The sequence below is a fragment of the Mercenaria mercenaria genome, chromosome 12 (assembly GCF_021730395.1).
Source record: "Mercenaria mercenaria strain notata chromosome 12, MADL_Memer_1, whole genome shotgun sequence".
In the NCBI taxonomy this organism is placed as follows: Eukaryota; Metazoa; Mollusca; class Bivalvia; order Venerida; family Veneridae; genus Mercenaria; species Mercenaria mercenaria.
Genome location: NC_069372.1, coordinates 23,088,085 through 23,111,565, shown reverse-complemented (window position 1 = coordinate 23,111,565; position 23,481 = coordinate 23,088,085). Strand labels below are relative to the sequence as shown.

The window sequence follows — 23,481 nt, the reverse complement described above, 5'->3', positions numbered from 1 at the left end:
ATAATTTTGTAAAACTGCAAAATAGGGTTATGGAACCTGTACAATGTATATCATCTCATGACAGTGGACAAGTGTGTGGTATTTCAATCCATTCCCATTAGCGGGTACTGAGATACCAGCTTACATACAAAAACTTAACCAAAACTGCTAAGTCGGAAAAGGGGCATAATTTTGTATAAATGCAAAGTAGAGTTACGGAACCTAGGCATTGCAAGTCAGATCATGACAGTGAACAAGTGCGTTAAGTTTCAATCCATTGCCATTAGTGGGTACTGAGATACCAGCTTACATACAAAAACTTAAATACCAGCTAACATACCAAAACTTAACCAAAAATAAAAAGGTCATAATTTTCTTTAAAAAAAAGAGCAAAATGGAGTTTTGGAACCTGTGCAATGTAGATCAATTTATCACAGTGAATAAGTATGTAAAATTTCAATTTATTGCCACATGTGGTTAACTAGATACAAGGTTACATATAAAAACTTTATCAAATCGGGATGCCGACGCAGACGCGGATACGCACAGCTAAGTCCAATAGCTCTACTTATTTTCTGAATAGTCAAGCTAAAAAGTGTATGAGGAGTTGAACACACCAAATTTCTTCACTATGGCCTATTTTGTTAAATTAAGAAAAGGCCATAATTCTAGAACAAGAGATCACAGAGTGATCTTGGCGCCCACCAATGTGCCATTTTGGAGTGTTCCAAATTTCAAGACTTACTGACTAGCTCAAGGTCAAATTTCATTTCCGTACACAACACTGTGCATGTGGTCCAAATTCGAAAGCTGTAGCTTGAGAAATGTGAAAGTAGGTCACTAGATCAATCTTAAGGTCAAAGTTTAATTTGGTACACAAAACTATGCAAGTGGCCCAAATTTGAAGGCTTAGCTTGAGAAATGTGTAAGTAGGTCACTAGGTCAAAATCAAGAGTCAAATTTCACTTCAGAACACAAATCTATGCATGTGGTCCAAATCTGAAGCCTGTATCTTCAAAAATGTGAAAGTAGGTCACTAGGTCAATGTCAAGGTCAAAGTTTGTTTCGGTACACAATCCTATGCATGTGGCCTAAATTTGAAGCCTGTAGCTACAGAAATGTGAAAGTAGGTCACTAGGTCAATCTTAAGGTCAAAGTTCATTTCGGTACACAAAACTATGCATGTGGTCCGAATTTGAAGGCTGTAGCTTGAGAAATGTGAAAGTAGGTCACTAGGTCAAAATCAAGGTCAAATTTTATTTCAGAATATAGAACTATGCATGTGGTCCAAATTTGAAGCTTGTACCTTCAAAAATGTGAAAGTAGGTCACTAGGTCAATGTAAAGGTCAAAGTTTGTTTCGGTACATAGAACCATGCATGTGGTCCAAATTTGAAGGCTGTAGCTTGAGAAATGAGAAAGTAGGTCACTGGGTCAAAATCAAGGTCAAATTTCATTTCGGAACACAAAACTATGCATGTGGTCCAAATCTGAAGACTGTACCTTCAAAAATGTGAAAGTAGGTCACTAGGTCAAAATCAATGTCAAATTTCATTTTGAAACACGGAACTATGCATATGGCCAAATTTGATACCTGTACCTTCAAAAATGTGAAAGTAGGTCACTAGGTCAAAATCAAGGTCAAAGTTTTTTCAAGTGCACAAAACTATGCATGTGGTCCAAATTTGAAGGCTGTAGCTACAGAAATGTGAAAGTAGGTCACTAGGTCAAAATCAAGGTCAACTCATGTCAAGGTTCATCTTGCCACTCAAAAATATACATGTCCAAATTTTAATGTTGTAGTTATTGACAAGAAGATTTTAAAAGCTTTTCCCTATATAAGTCTATATGAACCATGTGACCCCCCGGGGCGGGGCCATATTTGACCCTAGGGGGATAATTCGAACAAACTTGGTAGAGAACCACTAGATGATGCTACATTACAAGTATCAAAGCCCTAGGCTTTGTGGTTTGGACAAGAAGATTTTCAAAGTTTTTCCCTATATAAGTCTATGTAAACCATATGACCCCCAGGGTGGGGCCATATTTGACCCTAGGGGTATAATTTGAATAATCTTAGTTGAAGACCACTAGATGATGTCACATACAAAATATCAAAGCCCTAGGCCCTGTAGTTTTGGACAAGAGGTTTTTCAAAGTTTTTCCCTATACAAGTCTATATAAATCATGTGACCCCCAGGGCGGGGCCATATTTGACCCCAGAGAAATAATTTGAATCATCTTGGTAGAGGACCACTAGATAATGCTTCATACCAAATATCAAAGCCCTAGGCTCTGTGGTTTTGGACAAGAAGGTTTTCAAAGTTTTTCCCTATATAAATCTATGTAAATTATAGAAATAAACAAAGGGCCATAACTCACTCATAAATTGTTGAACCAGTCTGATTTTCAGGGGGACACAACTAGGGTATCAATACATCATTCTGACAAAGTTTGGTCAAAATCCCCCCAGTAGTTTCTGAGAAGATGCGATAACGAGAAATTGTTAACGGACGGACGGACGGACGGACGGACGGAATGACGGACGGACGGACCACGGACGCAGAGTGATTTTAATAGCCCACCATCTGATGATGGTGGGCTAAAAAAAGACCCACAGAAAAAATTATTTATGGTCATCCTCACATCAAGGTCCTTCATCTGCGAAACTTTCAAGCATATCCTTTCAATAGTGTTTGAGGAGATTTTTGTCCATATTCTATTAAAGCAAAACTATTAAAGGGTCATTACTGTGCTTAAAGTAGTCACAGCAAAAGTTCATTCCTTTTTGGTCATCTGCACATCAAGCGTGTTTATCTGTGGAAGTTTGAAACAATTCAGGCTAATAGAGTGGGACTGAGCACACCTGCAAGGTTTAGCGGAAATCTGCCCAAATAATATCAGAGAAGTGGCCAAAACATCATTAAATTTGATGAATAAAGGGTCATAACTCTGCTGAGAATCAGGGAACCAGAAAATGCCAACCATATGCACAACTAGGCTTCTTCTGGGAAAGTTTGGTGTAAACCAGACTGGAAGTGTCAGAAACTTTGTAACACAAAGACAGACTGAGAGATAGACAAACTGACAGTACTAAATATATGTTTTCTACACTACATGCGGAAGACTTAACTAGACACATTTTCTTTTATCTGACAAAAACCTAAAATGGTAACAAGTATAAACTGAATACAAAATCTGTAGAAATTTCTCTACAGGCTTTGGCATATATCACAAGGCAGTCTGAAAGGCAGCTATATCCCCGCCACCGTTATGGATAGTGGAAGGGTTGATGGTATTAGGTGGAACCATTAAACATTCGAGTTGTGACCTTGACCTTAAGCTGGCAGGGGTGAATTTTGAATTCTGCAAATTGTCTTGATAAGGAGAATATTACAGCCAAGTCTTATTAAAATCCTTCAAGGGGTTTAGGAGATACAGAGCAGACATAAAATGGAAGGCTCAAACCTTTGACCTTGAGTTGTGACCTTGACCCGACATGGCTGACTCATTTTCAGCATTGTAGTTTTATCTACATGAAAGCAAAAAACTATATATTAGTAAATTTCTGGAAATGGCACACACTTGTTCCAGTGAGGGTCTAAAGACAACAATAAGTTGCACAATTTTTTGTAAACAATGTCAACAATACAATCTGAAAAGTAGATCTCTTGGAAGCAACCATACTTCTATAAGAAATTAACATCACATGTAGCACCAGTCTAACAAAAATTTGGGCTTATCTGGCCTCTGTGAAAGAAACAAATATGAATATGCGCTTACCTGCCATGTGCTGTACTGTAAGAGCAAAAGTAGCACTTGAATGCATATTCCTTCTTCCCAAGTAAGGTACCATGGTGCCTTGACACATGTAGCTTCAAGTTTTTAATCTTTTCATTCATATAGTGACAACCAGTACATCCAAATTGTTTTGTTCCATTTGGAGTCTTTACTACTTTATATTTCAAAGGTGGTGACTCGTCACCGTTTTGCTCGGTTTCACCTTCGTCTTCATCAATTACTGAAGATGTACTACTTGCAATTTCACTGTTGTCATCTTGCTTTTTGAAAGCCTTTCTAACAGGAGAATCAGTATCACTATCAACTTCTAAAGGGCGCTTCTTGCTGATGCCAGAATGTACATTTGAAACATGATTCCTAACGGTTGCTTTTCTGTCAGAATGGTAATGACAAAAGTCACAATAAAACACCTTTTCTTTCTTGCGGATACCTTCTTCAACAAGCTCCATCTTGTCTAATTTTGACGGTCTACTTTTTCCAAGCATAATCCTCTGTCTTGCTACATTTCTTTTTACACTGTCGTGTATCTTCCTTACTTTTGATTCAATTGCTTCATCTATTTTCGTATCATATTTAATGGCCTTTCCTTCATGTTGACTTTCAATATGTTTTTTGATGTGGTCCAACCTTCCTGAGCACTTTCCACAGTATCTGCAACAGTATGGTTTATAGTTAAAATGTACATAAAGATGCATTTGCACAACCTTAAGTGTAGATAATTCCAAGTCACATTTTGGGCACTTAAAAACTATTTTCTCTTCAGCACTACTGGTTGTTTTTAGTACTTTTTCTTGTTTAACATTCATCTTGGTTTCTGTCTTTTTCACACTTCTTGGTTGATCTCCATACAGAGCCACTTTCTGGTAGTGTAAATTTTTACAATGATTAATCATGTGTTTAACTAATGGTGATTTATAGGAACATTCCTTACAATACAGTGTTGCACCTTGATGAGCTGTATTAACATGAAACTGCAACTTCATAGTAGACTCGCACAAGTAATTTGTACACAACTGACAGCGAATTTGTCCTTCCTCTGGTGACTCTCCTTCTGATATATTTGACACTACGTCTGCTGGGGATTCCGGAAGACTAGAGTCAAAACTATCTGCATCTTCTGTGTCCCTTCTCTTTAGATCTTTGATGATACTTTTATCTTGTCTGACAGGAAATTTCACAATCTTCATTTTAGCTGACAAAGGAAGATCTAGAATAGAAATTTTTTTGCCAGGGTGCCGTTTTTCAGCATGCCTGTGAATAGCTGCTTTAACAGTGTTCTGAAAAGAGCATAGAGAGCATTTAACAACAGGTTTGTTACATTTTGATGTTTTAAAATGAAGGTACATAGCACTCTTACTCTCGCGTTTGTGGCCGCATTCTTTGCACTTGTACAAGGTCTTCATTTCAAACACGCCCGACTGTGACACTGTGATAGAATCAACTTTAATCTGCTTTCCTTGGCTGTTGGTAACATACTTGCTGTCTATGCAAGTCTTACTGTCTTCTCCCTGTTTGGAATCTTCAGCAACAACTGTCTTGCTTTCATTTTTGCTTTTATCACTTTTAACAGTTTCTTTGTCCTTTTGACTATTAAGATTCTCGTACAGTGGCTTTCCATTTTCTAACACTTTTGCCTGTGTCAGGTGAAAAACACTGTACACATGTTTTATGACAGAAAATTTATCTCCTCTATAATCACATACTGAACATGTAAATACCTTCATAGGATCATTATGACTCTCCATATGTAAATTCAAGTAATGTTTAAACCTTGCAACATATCTACACTTTGGACATTTAAGGCTATTGCTTTTATCTGCTTCTTCAGACTCCTTAACAGGTTCTTCTAAACCATCATTCTCCTCACTGGAATCATCATCAATTGTTTGATATTCATGAACTGCTTTCTTAACAATACCAATGTTCTTGACCTCATCAGCAGTGTCTCCTTGATTTCCAGAAGTTGTAGATATATCAAGGGTATCATTAAAATTCTGACTAAATATCCTTTCTTTGAACTGTTGTTCCAAAACAGACTTTTCAACAAAGTCATACTGAACAGTTTTAGATGCATGCTCTTTCTGTATATGACCAACCATAAGAGTCCTCTCTATACTTCCTTCATCACAATACTTGCACTTGAAGAACACTATCTTTAAATGATCTAAAATATGGCGATGCAAAACGAACTTTTTAAAAATTTTCTGCTTACAAATACGACACTGAAATTTCATGTCTTTTTCAAAAGGTATAAAGCATGCTGACAAAGCTGCATGCAACTTCTGTTCTCCAAGAATATATGGGTCCTTAGAAGGGCTATTCAACATTTTGTCAGTAGACGTTGAATCTTTGGTAAACATAGACTCTTTTACTGCAGTAAAAGGGTTTTGCAACGGTGTCGCAGACTCCGGTAATTGTTGTATTAAGGAGCTTTTCTTCTTTGACAAATCAACTTTTGGAAAAAGTGATCCACTAGATTTTCTTGCTGTTGGTTTAGATGGGGTCTTCTTTTGATCCGGTCTGATGGGTTTAAGCTCTGGGTGTTCTTTCAGATGTTTCATAGCTTTAATCCGCATGTTTGTAGAAAATGAACACGATGGACAGGTAAACACTTGTTTGAAAATATTACCATCTGGTATAACTATCTCAATCTTGTCTGTATCACTTGACTCTTTCTTATCATTACTTTCATCATCATCCTGGTTTTCTACTGAGGATTTAACCTCACTTCCTGCCATCTTCTTGTTTCTTTCTGGATGATCATTCTCTACTACTTCTATTTTCCTCAAGATCCGCAAATCTAACCCAGAATGGTCTTTTTCTAAATGACCAATAATCATATCTTTCATTGTTGAAGTATATATACAGTATTTACACTTGAAAAATATAAATTGTTTGTTATCAATATCTCTGTGTTCATTTATCATATGTTCTTTCAAGTTAGATTTGTGCTTAAAAAATTCACTACAGTATTCACAATGGTATTTGTATTTCTTTTTTCTTGTAACAGTTTCACTTTCACCGCTAACTGTTCCTGACTCATTTTCTGAAAAAGCAGACTTCAGTGATTTAACATTTTCTGTTTTTCCATCTCCTTTCTCTTCTGCCATATTGTCTGAATCATTGTTTGATTTAACAGCAGGGTCAACACGATGAACAATAGTCTCATGTGCAGAAACTTGCTCTGAGGTTCGAGCTTTGAACGCACAATAGCTACATTCAGAATGATTACTCTCCACTAATTCTTCTTTTAACGTGTACATGGTTTCTTCCGCATGAGCATCTTGAACATGGTCCATAATATGACATTTCTGGTTTGAACAATATGCACATGTTGTGCAGCAATAGACCTTAATTGTGTGCTTCCCAACATGGTTTCTAACATGTGTTTTGAAATGAGGTAGACTTTCTGCACCTTTAGGGCAAAGATTACACACAAATCGCTTCTCTCGCTCTGGCTCTGTATCATGAAGGGACAGGTGCTTCGCATACAAAGACTGATTGTAACTCAAGTATGAACACTGTGGACATTCAAGTGACTTTGGACCACCTTTAGTATTTGTATCCGATTTTCCCTTGGCTTTAACAGGCTTTCGGCTAGAATTTTCCTTTTGGTTGTCCTTTTGCTCCTTCAGCAGATTTTTTCTTTCTTTAAAGTCCCCTTGGTCTTCTTCGGGTAAACTAAGAACGTCATCAGTGTCACCATTTTCAGATCCCTTTCCTACTACAGTCTGTTCCTGTACAGGCTTATCTTTAGCTGCACTTTCTTTCTGGAAATCATCAAGTAAAGCTGGAATATCTATGTTATCAGTGTCTTGGATATCTTTTTCTGATAAATCAGAATGAGGAAGAGCCTTTGATTTAGGAGCCACATAGAAATTAATCTCCCTCTCATTGCAAACAACCTGACTGGTCACAGAAACCATTCTTAATTTATCTGGATGAAAAAGTCTAATGTGTGTGGTAACAACATATTTGTTGACAAATTTGAAAGTACAATATGGGCAGATAATAAACTTCAGAAGATTCTGCTTCAAATGCTGCTCAAGACTGTCAACTGTAGGAAATGTTTTATGGCAATAGGTGCATTTAACAGTAAGTTCTTCATTTGGATGAGCACGTAAATGGTCCGCATACATGTGAAGTAAATTAGTTTTATATTTACACAGTCGTATTGGACACTTGTACAGGAGGAATGTCTTAGAATTTGCATGAGAAAATATATGTCGAACATGAGTGTCTTCTGTATAATCCTTTTGTCCACAATGGCCACATACATAATTATACTCATTTGCATGCTGCTTTGACTGAATGTGTTCCCGATACTTAGTGGAAGTCATTCCAGTAAATAAACAGTTTTCGTATCCACAAACATAAAATGCATTGTTGCTCTGCTTTGAAAGGATCTCCGACTCGAATGCAGTTTTACCTCTGACATTTACATGATCTATATTACTATCTGTGGTGTTGCTTGGGCCATCATTTTCATGACTTTTTGTAGTTTTTGCCAAACCATTCAGTTCTAACGGATTTGGCTGACCTTTTTCTCCTTCAAAATTAGGTTCTTCATCAAGATCTTCTTCAGGAGTGTTTTTAGTAGGATCATAGTCTTTCAAGTTTGTTTCTAGAACCTGGGAAACTACTTCTTCTGAATCGTTACCTGGTTCAGATAAGGACTTGTCAAGTAAATCTGTTCCCTTTATTTTACCATCTTCATCATCTTCCCCTTCACCACCAGTTGATGACTGTTTTACACCAACTGATTCATTTTCATTCAAACCAAAATGCTTTTTTAGATGAATTTGACCACTAAGCTGATGAGTACTAGTTGTCTCTGAGGCAGTATGTTCAGAATTTTGTACTGAGGAGGAACTGGACAAACCTTTTTGTTCTCCTCTGGTATCAAGTTGTGCTTTACTGCCGTTTTGTGCAGATTCGGCTGAAGACTGTTTTTCAACAACTGATTTATTACCAGAGCTTTCAATTTCAGTCAAACCAAAATGTTTTTTCAGATGAATCTGACCACTCAGAGGATGAGAACTTGATGTTTCTGAGGCAGTATGCTGAGATTCTCCTACTGAAGGAGAACTGGTAAAACCTTTTTGTTCTCCCGAAACAACAAGTGGTAAATTTAAGCTGCTTTGTGGTAATTTATTTTGTATATCTTGCTTGTCATTTTCTCTTTGTACACCTGGAGTTTTCACTTCATCGTTCTGCTGTGTGTCTTTTTTAGGCATTTGTTCTAAATTCTGCATGCTCGACAAACTAAATGTGTTACTTATACGAATTTGCAATCCTTGCCCATCTCCATTCTCGTCTTCATCATCTACCACAATAACTTCAGTAACATGATCCTGTCCTCTATGCTGCTTACTTTCATTTTTATCCTCTTCATCATCTGTTATGTCTATAATTTCATTTTCACCAACTTTCAAAACTTTCAGTGGCTTAGCAGCTATTTCTTGAACCTCTTGGGTAGACCGCTTTATAAGGTTACATACGATATTATTGACAAGTTTACACTCTAGAATAATTTTTCGTGCTATGAAATCTGGTGAACATGTTTTACAAGCTAAAGGATCCCCATGAAAATGATCCCAGACATGTCTCCTGAACACAAACTCATCTCTGGTGAACTTCTTACAAGCTTCACACACAAACCCTTGTCCCGGTTTAATTTTGAAAAGGAACTTCTTTGGAATTTTATGGTCCTCCGAAGCTGCTGCTGGGATTGTTAGAGGCGGAGGAATTTTTGATCTATCTGTCACATGTTTCTCTTCAATGGCTTCTCTGTAAGATGGTGGTGGATTCATCTGTGCACCAGGTGCTGGTTGTAAGGGTGGCATTACTCTCGAGGTAGAAGCAACAGATTTTATGGAACCAATATCAGCTTGAGTGATGTACTGGATATTACTTGCCCCACTGTTATTATTCTGACTTCTGACACTTTGTGCTGCACCAGGTGTTAACACAACTGTATTTTGAGGTACATGGTTAACAACATGTAAATTCTGAGGAATGGAGGTGACAACTGGAGCCTGTTGCACTCTTATGTTGGAACCTGTTAATATGCTGTTACCAGACTTTGGCTGAATAGGAACAAAAACACCTGCATTACTTGGCGACTGATACAAAATTCCTGTACTTGATATGATTTGCCCTTGTGGATGCACGATAGGCTGACCAACAGGTACAAGTAACAACGGCATAGAGGATACTGCTGAAGAAACCGTTTTTGTCGGCTGCGTGCAAGTGTATTCTGTTATTGTTTTCAAATGGTATTGTATTGGCTTTGACAATACCTCTTTTGGATCGGCAGCAGATGGATTAGCAATATCTTTAATTTTTTGAGATACAACTGTAGGTTGCATTACATTAGTAGTTCTATTTAATTCTCCAAACAAGGTATCCAAATGCTTTGATTTAGCTACTTCTCCTGGTGAAACACGCACAAGTGTTCCACTTTTTGAAGTATACAAATGTGAAGGTGAAACATTTGGAATAAGATTTAAACTTGTCCGAGCTGGAGGCATAGGTCTACTTGAAATTGATTCAGTGTCGCTATCCAGAACTGTAGAAAATATACTTTGACTAGTAATGACAGCCTGTGAAGCTGATGAAAGCTGTAGATCTACTGATGAAGTCACAACTGTTGTTGGGGGTGTAACCATTGGGGTTGTGTTAGCTGCACTGGCTATCATATTTGATGCACCTGACGTAACCTGCCTTGAGTTGATCATATTCAACACTATTGGCCTGTGATGTATTGTGCTACCTTTCACTTGAGATATTGATGCTGAATTCACAGGTATAACTTTTGGCTGCAGAGCAGTTACAACAGATGGTGTAGCAGGATTCAACTGACCAATCGGTTTACTAACAACTTCACCACTTGTTGCTGATGAATTAACATCTACAATTTTTGATCCATAGAGCTGAGTTTGGCTAGTTACTGTTTCCTTTGGAATTATTCTACTGACATGATTTCGTGGTGTCTTTGGGATCGATAATTTTCCCTGAATTGTTATCGTTCCTTGGCGCATTAATTCTTCAGTGTATTTGCGTCCAGTTTTCATTCCCTTAAGCCCACATCTAGCATCTCCACTTGGATGCTCGTTTTTTGTATGAATTTCAATCTGTTGACGACTAGGAAACTTTTTGTTCTGACATGTTAAACAGACATACGGTGACTCCTGCAGGTGACAAACAATATGTTCTTCAAACTCTGCTTTAATTGTCCACACATCTTCACACTGAATGCATTTAAATTCACCATCTTTGTATGTTATCGTAATCCGTCCTGTTGATCTATCAGATGGGCATACACATGTGGTACAATGATTTTTGAACAACTCCATGTTATCTGTGGTAAACTTGCAGTTTGGGCATCTGAAATGAAAATATAATAATACAGAAAACATTGCAGTTGGTAAAGTTCTGGTAAAATCACTGGCTTAATAAAGTATGACTTGGTATGTGTTTAAATATTTTCAGATATTGTAGCATATCCAAGAAGTTTCTCAGAAAATTAACTAAACACATGTCATTAAAATGTAAGAACATTAAAAGTATTTACTTTAATGTTCTTATATATATAAATTCAATAATGGTTATACAGTAATTTTCAAAACTTATCAATTATCAGAGACATAATACATTATATTTTTTGTTTTGTTTTGGATTTAACGCCGTTTTTCAACAGTGTTTCAGTCATATAACGGCGGGCAGTTAACCTAACCAGTGTTTCTGGATTCTGTACCAGTACAAACCTGTTCTCGGCAAGTAACTGCCAACTTCCCCACATGAATCAGAGGTGGAGGACTTATGATTTCAGACACAATGTCGTTTATCAAATTGTCACGGAGAACATACGCCCCGCTTGAGGATCGAACTCACGACCCCGCGATCCGTAGACCGACGCTCTACCTACTGAGCTAAGCGGGCGGGCATAATACATTATATACTATTAATGAAACAAATTATTTAATATCAAACAAGAGTGCAAGAATGTCACAATATACTCCCGTCACAGCAAATTTCTTTACTCTAGCACCTGTATTTGCAAACAGAATTTTAATTTTGTGGTTGTTTAGTAATCATTGTAATTCTTTTGTTTTTCTAAGTCCACAAAAAAACTCCTTACCAGGTAGAGATACCTTAAAATACACCTAAAATTGGAAAGTAGCATCTAGGTTGTACCACAGAAAAGTGGTCTTGGTTTTTCCCTAGGGTCAATTATAAAGAAGTTACAATATAAGTTATTTATAGTAACAACTAAGGGAAGTTAACCTTTAAAAAAAAAAAAAAAAAAAAAAAAAAATTTAAGTCCACACAAAAATCCTTACCAGGTAGAGATTGGTCAAAATACACCTCAAAATTGGATGTAACATGCATGTTGTACTACAGAAAAGTGGTCTCGAATTTTCCCTATGACTAGTAATGAAAAAGTTACAATATAAGCTATTTACAGTAACAACGAAGGGAAGTAATTCTAAACAAGAGGGTCATGATGACCCTGGATCGCTCACCTGAGTATTATGAGCTACATGTTTCAAATGTCAAACTGATGATAAAATATTAAGAAAGTCAGTAGGTCATATTCATGGTTAATGAAATTCAGTTTTATGATTGATGTGCAAAACTGTGTATGTCATCAAAATTTCAAGTCTGTATCTTAAAAAACAGGGAAGTAGGTCAGTAGGTCAAGGTCACAGTCAAGTGACATCAAATTACTTGGGGTCATCAGGTAATTATAATTAAACAGTCTTGGAAATAGGATCAGAATTCAGATGATTTTTTAAGTATTTTTTCCTATATAACTCGCATAATAACTAAGTAACACCAGGGCGGGCCTCTTTTAACCCCAGGGGCATAATTTGAACAATTTTGGTAGAGGACTACTAGACAATGCATCATACCAAATATCAAAAGCCTAGGTCATATGGTTTCAGACAAGAAGATTTTTAAAGTTTTTTCCAATATAAGTCTATATAAAACTTTGGACCCCCAGGTCAGGGCCTCTTTTCACCCCAGGGGTACAATTTGAAAAAATTTGGCCGAAGACCATAAGACAATGCTACAAACCAAATATCAAAGGTGTAAGTGTTGTGGTTTCAGAGAAGTAGCTTTTTAAACTTTTTTTCCTATATAAGTCTATGTAAAATTTGGGACCCCCGGGGCAGGGCCATATTTGACCCTAGGGGGATAATTTGAACAATCTTGGTAGAGGACCACTAGATGATGCTACATACCAAATATCAAAGCCCTAGGCCATCTGGTTTTGTACAAGAAAATTTTCAAAGTTTTCCCTATAAGTCTATATAAACCATGTGACCCCCGGTGCGGGCCATATTTGACCCTAGGGGAATAATTTGAATAATTTTGATAAAGGACCACTAGATGATGCTACACACCAGATATCAAAGCCCTAGGCCCTGTGGTTTTGGACAAGAAGATTTTCAAAGTTTTCCCAATACAAGTCTATATAAACCATGTGACCCCCGGGGCGGGGCCATATTTGACCCTAGGGGAATAATTTGAACAATTTTGGTAGAGGACCACTAGATGATGCTACACACCAGACATCAAAGCCCTAGGCCCTGTGGTTTTGGACAAGAAGATTTTTAAAGGTTTTCCTTTCGGTTGCCATGGCAACCAGAGTTCTGCATGGAATTCAATTCTTTGAACAATTTTGAAAGGGGGCCACCCAAGGATCATTCCTGTGAAGTTTGGTGTAATTCTGCCCAGTGGTTTTCAAGAAGATTTTTTTAGAAAATGTTGACGGACACACGACGCACGACTGACGACGGACAACGCACAACGGACGACAGACACTGAGCGGTCACAAAAGCTCACCATGAGCCTTTGGCTCAGGTGAGGTAAAAAGGGAACTGCGCATGACACTTTGTCTCATGATGGTGTAAAATTGTGCCAAGTTACATCAAAATCCCTCCATGCATGAAGAAGAAATGCTTCGGACAGTGTCATTCTTGTATCTGACCTTTGGCCTCTAAGTGTGACCTTGACCTTAGATCTAAGGACCTGGTTCTTGCGCATGACACTCCGTCTCATGATGGTGAACATTTGTGCCAAGTTATATCAAAATCCCTCTATGCATGAAGAAGAAATGCTCTGGACAAAGTTTTAATTCCTGTATCTTTTGACCTCTAATTGTGACCTTGACCTTAGACCTAGGGACCTGGTTCTTGCGCAAGACACTGCGTCTCATGATGATGAACAATTGTGCTAATTTTCATCAAAATCTCTCCATGCATGAAGAAGATATGCTCCGGACAAAGTCATTCTTGAATTTGACCTTTGACCTCTAAGTGTGACCTTGACCTTAGACCTAGGAACCTGGTTTTTGCGCATGACACTCCGTCTCATGAAGGTGAACAACTGCGCCAAGTTTCATCAAAATCCCTCCATGCATGTAGAAGATATGCTCCAGACAAAGTCTGTGGATGCAGCCCGCCCATCCGCCCGCCAGGGGCGTTCCCATAATACGTCCTGTTTTTCAAACTGGCGTATAAAAGATAAGGTCTACACAAGATAACATCAACGACTTCTTTTGAGACAAGTGCACCATGTGCACTCTATACTGTGCTGACAAATGTTTTGTCAGAAAAGGCAAAAGTAATTCAAACTAATCAAAAATGATCTTACATTTATAATTTAAAAAACAATCAAAATGTTTTTAACACTATCAGATACAATTTACTCAACATGATATTTCAGAAATGTCATGTTTGAAATGTGTTGTCAAAATGTATATGAAATGTATCCAAAATTTATGCAAAATTGACAGTTTATTCAATTTATGTGCCCTTACAGAAGCAAGCCTCTGTGGCGTACATGCTGCGTATTTGCTGTGTATATGCCGCGAACACAGTAGTACGCCAGAGGAGTACATTTTACATACACCGCATGCCGCGTACATGCCGCGTACTATTTCGACGAGTACACAGCATGTACGCAGGAGGTCACTAGTACACTTCAAGTACGCAGCACAGACTCTGAAAATTTAAGGAGTACACTGCATGTACGCAGGAGGGACTTGTACAAGAAAATAGTACACTGCATGTACACTGCAGATACTTCGAAATTTATAACACTTATATTTAGTTGCATTAAAGTTGTTTCCCCTTGATGCAGTTACGCCATTTTCTTCAGATGTTTACCAAATTACATGCTACAAAAATTGATTTATTTCATTGAAAAGTAGATGAAGAAAAGCATACTAATTTATTTGATAGCATCAATCTACATTATTTTGGTAAGGGTAAATACTTATTGATGCATGTCACTTATCTTTTTTCTGTTTTTTTCTGTCCAAATGATCAGCATTTGCATAAGAAAGTTGGTGGGGTAAGGAATTTACATTATCACAGCAGTTTCGCCACAAGAGTACACAGCATGTATGCAGCAGGAGTACACAGCATGTACGCCGCAGGACTCGGGCCAGGAGTACACAGAATGTACGCCGCAGGAGTACACAGCATGTACGCCGCAGGACTCGGGCCAGGAGTACACAGCATGTACGCCGCAGGGGTAGTACACCGCAGGCTCATTTGCATGTGAAAAGTGTATGTGCCGCGTACATGCTGCGTACTATTTCCCGCATACTAAATTCCTCTAGCGTACATCCTGTGTACTATGTAGTCCACAGCATGTACGCAGCAAGTAGTACGCGGCAGAGCTCATTTGCATGTCAAAAGTGTACTACAAACGTACTTTCGGTGTATGTGCGGTGTATATCCTGCGTACTATTTAAAGCCCTTGATTTCAGTACACATCATGTACGCATCATATACGCTGTATGTACACAGCAAGAGTACGCAGCAGGCCTTTTTCTTCTGTTAGGGTGTCAATCAATTTACATAAATGTTTAAGTACGTCTAAGTACATCAAATGGATGAACTTAACCAAAACATTCCAATAATTAGGAAATTTCAATTTAACATCTGTCTTTGCCAGCGATCAAGTGCACTTGGCTCTGAAGCAAATCATACTTTGAAATGTCATACACAATTTATATATACTGCAGCATGTAGAAAAAAATCAGAATACATGTTCAATCAACTAATTAAGATAATACACTAAAGAACAAGAGATCACAGAGTGATCTTGGCGCCCACCAATGTGCCATTTTTGAGTGTTCCAAATTTCAAGACTTATTGACTAGCTCAAGGTCAAATTTCGTTTCCGTACACAACACAAATCTATGCATGTGGTCCAAATTTGAAGCCTGTACCTTCAAAAATGTGAAAGTAGGTCACTAGGTCAATGTCAAGGTCAAAGTTTGTTTGGGTACACAAAACTATGCATGTGGTCCTAAATTTGAAGCCTGTAGCTACAGAAATGTGAAAGTAGGTCACTAGGTCAATTTTAGGTCAAAGTTCATTTCGTTACACAAAACTATGCAAGTGGTCCAAATTTGAAGGCTGTAGCTTGAGAAATGTAAAAGTAGGTCACTAGGTCAAAATCCAGGTCAAATTTTACTTCGGAATACAAAACTATGCATGAGGTCCAAATTTGAAGCCTGTACCTTCAAAAATGTGAAAGTAGGTCAAAAATGTGAAAGTAGGTCACTAGGTCAATGTAAAGGTCAAAGTTTGTTTCGGTACAAAAAACTATGCATGTCGTCCAAATTTGAAGGCTGTAGCTTGAGAAATGTAAAAGTTGGTCTCTAGGTCAAAATCAAGGTCAAATTTTAATTCGGAATACAAAACTATGCATGTGGTCCAAATTTGAAGCCTTTACCTTAAAAATGTGAAAGTAGGTCACTAGGTCAATGTAAAGGTCACAGGTCATTTCAGTACACAAAACTATGCAAGTGGTCCAAATTTGAAGGCTGTAGCTTGAGAAATGTAAAAGTAGGTCACTAGGTCAAAATCAAGGTCAAATTTTATTTCAGAATACAAAACTATGCATGTGGTCCAAATTTGAAGCCTGTACCTTCAAAAATGTGAAAGTAGGTCACTAGATCAAAGTCAAGGTCAAAGTTTTTTTCGGTACACAAAACTATGCATGTAGTCCAAATATGAAGGCTGTAGCTTGAGAAATGTGAAAGTAGGTCACTAGGTCAATATCAATGTCAAATTTCATTTTGAAACACGAAACTATGCATATGGTCCAAATTTGATGCCTGTACCTTCAAAAATGTGAAAGTAGGTCACTAGGTCAAAATAAAGGTCAAAGTTTTTTCCAGTGCACAAAATTATGCATGTGGTCCAAATTTGAAGGCTGTAGCTACAGAAATGTGAAAGTAGGTCACTAGGTCAAAATCAAGGTCAACTCATGTCAAGGTTCATCTTGCCACTCAAAAATATACATGTGGTCCAAGTCTGAATGTTGTAGTTACTGACAAGAACATTTTAAAAGTTTTCCCCTATATAAGTCTATATGAACCATGTGACCCCCGGGGCAGGGCCATATTTAACCCTAGGAGGATAATTTGAACAAACTTGGTAGAGAACACTAGATGATGCTACATTACAAGTATCAAAGCCCTAGGCTTTGTGGTTTGGACAAGAAGATCTTCAAAATTTTTCCCTATATAAGTCAATGTAAACCATATGACCCCAAGGGCGGGGCCATATTTGACCCTAGGGGTATAATTTGAACAATCTTAGTTGAAGACCACTAGATGATGTCACATACAAAATATCAAAGCCCTAGGCCCTGTGGTTTTGGACAAGAGGTTATTCAAAGTTTTTCCCTATATAAGTCTATATAAACCATGTGACCCCCAGGGCGCTGCCATATTTGACCCCAGAGAAATAATTTGAATCATCTTGGTAGAGGACCATTAGATGATGCTTCATGCCAAATATCAAAGCCCTAGGCTCTGTGGTTTTGGACAAGAAGGTTTTCAAAGTTTTTCCCTATATAAATCTATATAAATTATAGAAATAAACAAAGGGCCATAATTCACTCATAAATTGTTGAACCAGTCTGATTTTCAGGGGGACACAACTAGGGTACCAATACATCATTCTGACAAAGTTTGGTCAAAATCCCCCCAGTAGTTTCTGAGGAGATGCGATAACGAGAAATTGTTAACGGACGGACGGACGGACGGACGGACGGAATGACGGACGGACGGACCACGGACGCAGAGTGATTTTAATAGCCCACCATCTGATGATGGTGGGCTAAAAAGTTACTCAAAACATCAAAGCAACTATTCCCATTGAACTGGATTAGGGTTTCGCTGTTAAATAGAGCCTCGGTAACTGTGCAAGACACCTAAGTACCAAGTTCAGTGTAAAGTTTTAGATTAATAATTTATTAATTTTACCCCTGGCAATTTCCAATATACATTGTGACTGTATCTTCTATACATGCTTGAATGATTGCTTAAAACCATAGATAGCTCAACCACTTTGCTTATTTGACCTACTGACCTCAAATCAATAATTATGGGTCATTTACCAGTAATAAGTGACCTCTGTATCAAATATGATCTTAAACCAAAGCATTCTCTAGTTGTTTGGCAAAAAAAGTTCTATTGTTCTGTGTAAATGTGACGTTGACCTTTGACCTACTGACCTCAAAATCTTTTGGGGTCATCTGCTGGTCATGACCAATCTCCCTATCAATTTTCACGATCCTAGGCCAAAGCATTCTTGAGTTATCATCCGGAAACCGTTTAACTGTTCCGGGTCATGGTGACCTTGACCTCTGTATCAAATATGATCTTAAACCAAAGCATTCTCTAGTTATTTGGCAAAACAAGAGCTGTCTCCGTAGGATGACACATGCCCCCGATGGCACTTTGAATGAATAGTTATGGCCAATGATAGAGTTTAGGACCTTTGACCTACGGAGCTGGGTCTTGCGCGCGACACATCTTCTTACTGTGTCACACATTCATGCACAGTTATTTTAAAATCCATGCATGAATGACAAAGATAGGACCGGACATGCCCATCAATGCACTATCATGAAAAATGATCTTTAACGTCTAAGTGTGACCTTGACCTTTGAGCTACGGACCTGGGTCTTGCGCACTGCACGTCGTCTTACTGTGGTACACATTCATGCCAAGTTATTTGAAAATCCATCCATCGATGACAAAGATATGGACCGGACACGCCCATCAATGCACTATCCTTTAACGTCTAAGTGTGACCTTGACCTTTGAGCTACGGACCTGGGTCTTGCGCACTGCACGTTGTCTTACTGTGGTACACATTCATGCCAAGTTATTTGAAAATCCATCCATCGATGACAAAGATATGGACCGGACACGCCCATCAATGCACTATCCTTTAACGTCTAAGTGTGACCTTGACCTTTGAGCTACGGACCTGGGTCTTGCGCACTGCACGTCGTCTTACTGTGGTACACATTCATGCCAAGTTATTTGAAAATCCATCCATCAATGACAAAGATATGGACCGGACACGAAAATTGCGGACAGACCGACAGACTGACAGACCGACAGACAGACAGACGGTTCAAAAACTATATGCCTCCCTTCGGGGGCATAAAAAGTTCTATTGTTCTGTGTAAATGTGACATTGACCTTTGACCTACTGACCTTAAAATCAATAGGGGTCATCTGTTTGTCATGACCAACCTCCCTATCATTTGTGACGCTCACGCCAACGCCGGGGCAAGTAGGATAGCTCCCCTATTCTTCGAATAGTCAAGCTAAAAATTGTATTTCTATTTTCAGCTCTAAAAGGAGTGAAGCACCCCTTTTCAACAAAATTGGGAGAGGACCTTATAATAATGAGCACTTAAAACAAAGTTTGATGAAGATCCATTGTGTGAATCATGAGAAGTCATTTAAAGGTATTTCTATTCTTAGGTCTAGTGGGATTCTTAGAAGGGGTCAAACATCCTCATTTGAACAGATTTGGGAGAGGACCTTATACTGATGCTATACCAAGTTTGACAAAAATCGATCAAGCGGTTCATGAAAAGATGTAGTTTTAACTTTTATTCTTTTTAAGCTCTAGCAGCCCCTTAATGGGGCTTAGTGCCCCCATTCACAAATTTGAGAGAGGACCTTACAGTGATGTTACAGACCCAAGTTTGATGAAGATCCATCAAGCGGTTCATGAGATGAAGCTATTCAAAGGTTATTCTATTTTTAGCTCTAGCAGCCCTTAAAGGGCCAAGCGCTCCCATTAGAACTAAATTGGGAGATGACCTTAAAATGATGCTACAGATCAAGTTTGATGAAGATCCATCAAGAGGTTCATGAGAAGATGTTTAAAGAGTTTTCTATTTTAATATTGCTCTAGCTGCCCCTAAAAGGGTTCAAGTGCCTATAGTTGTATAAAACTGAGAGAAAACCATGCCAGGATGCTACACTACAGGCAAAGTCTTGTGTAATTCTCATAAGCAGTTTCAGAGAAGAAGATATTATATAATTACAGACACCGAATGATGGGTGCCAGACCATCTACCTAGTGACCTATACTAACAGCTCACCCTGAACCTGCGGGTTCCGGTGAGCTAAAAAAGAAAGAGCTTCATATATGACAGCATGCTCAACTATCTGCAGCCTTTTCACCCAATACTAGCTTATAACCAGAAGATGCTTTTGTAGAAAAGCGCATGTCTCCCCCAGTGCATAGTCGTATAGGCAAGAAGTCAATAGGGGACAGGAGCGAAAGTCAGACACTGATGGTTGGCTGCAATAGGGATCATCTACTTGGCATGTCCAATCATCCCACTAAGTTTCAACATTTTGGACCCAGTGGTTCTCAAGTTATGAATTGGAAACGATTTTCCATGTTCAGGCCCTTGTGACCTTGACCTTTGATCGAGTGACCCCAAAATCAGTAGTGGTCATCTACTCTGCATGTCCAATCATTTAAAAAAGTTTCAACATTCTTGGTCAAGTGGTTCTTAAGTTTGATTGGAAAGAGTTTTCTACGTTCAGCCCTCTGTGATGGAGTGACCCCAAAAACAAGTGGGGTCATCTACTCTGTAAGTCCTATCTTCCTATGAAGTTTGACGGTTCTAGGTCTAGGTTCTCCAGTTATTGACCGGAAATGAATTTCCATGTTCTATCCACTGTGACCTTGGTGAATTTTTTAAAGATACAAAAATGTATATGAAACACAATCTTTTAAGTTGTATTTTTCACTAAGTCAAAGACCATAACTCTGGTCTGGTTGATTGAAATCCTAAACAGAACACCAGGTGTGTGACTTCATATACTATATATAACAATCCCCTAATGTTTTATGCCTCAATGTCAAATACTTTTTGGGATACATGCAAAACACAAACTTGTATGCCCTTTATTGCATTCCTGTCTGACTGATAGAAATCTGCAACAAAATCCCAGGTGCACAACTTCACAAGGTGAATAATATTCCAATACTGTTTCATGAACCAAGGTCAAATACTTTTTTAGATATGTGCTACACTAACTTTTATGTCCTTAGAGTAGCGTCCGTCCAAATTTCTGTCATGCATATATCTCAAAAACTATTTGACCAAGAATCATTAAACCTCACAGGATTGTTATTCAGCATAGGAAATCTCGCATAGATCTGCTGTTTTATTTGGGATCTCACACAGTCAGATCAGAGTTATGGCCCTTTACTCAGTTAAAGCCTTAAGGTATGCATAAATAGGGCCTATCATGTTTGTGTTGCACATATCTCAAAAATATTTGACCCAGGATTATGAAACATTACAGGAATATTATTCAGAATGTGAAGTTGTGCACCTGGAGTTTTGTTACAGATCTATCACTCGCAGACTTATGGCCCTTGACTTAGTCAAAAATATGCATAACAGTGCCCCCAAGAAAATTTGTGTGTGGGGGGGGAAGGGGTGGAGGGGGCACAAAAAGAACACCAATTGCTTAACCAAGAAGTAAGAGTGCCAAACTGTCACAATGAACAGTTTTCACAGCAAACTACTTTTGACTTTTAAAATACTCTACTTATGGAGCAGATTAGTTGTCAATTTTCTCAATTTCAACTACCGTATAACCCCGTATTAACGCCCCCCCCCCTCTAATTAAAGCCCCCCCCCCCCCCCCATGTTTTTTGGGGAAAATAAAAAAATCTTACCTTCAAAAATTGGTCCTAGATCCAACACAATAATATCCAGATAATAACAATTCCATAAAAATACAAATGAATTTCAAAAAATACCCCACATTTTATTAACACAAACTTTTAAACACGTCAACAGGCATGGCACAAATAAATCTACTGTGTGTAAGTACTGAATATGCTACGTGCAGGTAAATCCAGATAAACATCTGGGTTCATAAACGCTACAGTATTGATCGAATTTAACTCGGATCACGTCACTCAGCGCGCGACTTTACACAGATTCCCAGTAATATGACGTATTGGGTTAATATGTCAGTGCATGAATTGGGATGAATAGGGGGGAGTTTATACGAGTTACTAACATTGTTTGGATCAAATTTTTCGTAAAATGCATCGCCCCGGGGGCGTTTAAACGGGGTTATACGGTAACTAAAGGGCCATAACTACAGAGTGGCCAAGATAATATGCCATATATATAAATTCTGACTAAATTAGGTAAACATCAGATAAGAACTGCTAATAAGTTATTATTAAAGAGGACACTGTCAATATTAACTAATTCAAGGGCCGTAACTCAAGAGTGACTGGTACTATCTGCTTGTTATCAAACTTTTCGAGATATTATGCACATAAACGGTGTGACCAAGTTTGGTGTACACTGGATAAAAACTGCTCAAGTTATAAAGTGGACAACTTTTGCAGACGTTTTCTACCCTCCAATAATACATATTGTTTTCACAGTTGTATAATAAAAACATCGTACTTAAGTTTCAACAATTTTACATTTGTTTTCAGACTTTTGAGAGCACTTATAGTTGGCTAGCCTGTGTGTCAAACTTGGAACACTTAACAGTATAGCATGACAGATAGTGCGAAAGAATACCTTTGAACTCCAAGGTCTTGCCAATTTTTTGCAATTTCTTCTGCTGAAGGTCTTCTAGGTTTAGATGAAGAAGATGCAATTTGTTCAATTTCTGGCGTTACTGCAGGCTTCACTTTAAACTGATCGAATGCCTGTTTTGGATTCTTTTCCAGATCTGAAGATTCTTTTGCACTGCTTCCACTTGCTGTTTTCACATCTGGATTTCTATCCTCAAAGAAGTCACTGACATAACCTTTATCGTTCTTTTGATCAGCACATTTTTCAGTCATTTCTTTATTTTCTCCAGATTCGCTGCCTTTAGATTCAGCAGTTGAATCCTCTGAAGCATTTTCATGGAATTTCTTTAAAGAAGACTCCAGATTTATCAACGCCTGCTCTGTATTATCTTTTTCCATCTTCAACACGTATTCAAAAATCCACCTACATGTATTCTAGTGTGTTCTCTAACATGTAACAGTTTTTAATACACAGTGCTTTTCACCACTGAATGAAACAAGCACTGGGCTGCTTCTGCTGATCTACCTTCTCATCTGTCCTGCAAATATATATGGAATTCCTGAGTATTTACTTGATAAAAACTGTTTTAAGTCATGTAACCTATTTCAGTTACTTTTTCAACATAATTCAAGCATTTTATAATCTGTATTATTTATAAAATATAGTTAACTCTGGTAAGTTATTAAAAAAAAGTCTTTCAGCAGTGTTTTCACACAGTGACTTTTAAAGTGTAATTAGTAGCAAACTGGTTAATCCAATTCTCTTTTTGTCTGATCATGACCTG

At 38.0% G+C, this 23,481-nt stretch overlaps 1 protein-coding gene across 1 annotated transcript in view; it reads right to left on the bottom strand.

The window, feature by feature from the left end:
* The window catches only part of LOC123534235 (uncharacterized), a 40,368-nt gene extending 17,134 nt beyond the window's left edge, over window positions 1-23,234 (bottom strand). Inside the window, exons 1-2 of the mRNA XM_053519433.1 lie at window positions 22,701-23,234; window positions 3,762-11,168 (exon numbers count right to left, since the gene is read on the bottom strand). Of these exons, the coding sequence (XP_053375408.1) occupies window positions 3,762-11,168; window positions 22,701-23,095 (7,802 nt within the window). The 5' untranslated portion in view covers window positions 23,096-23,234. The remainder of the gene's footprint in view (window positions 1-3,761; window positions 11,169-22,700) is intronic.
* Window positions 23,235-23,481: the final 247 nt, after the last annotated feature.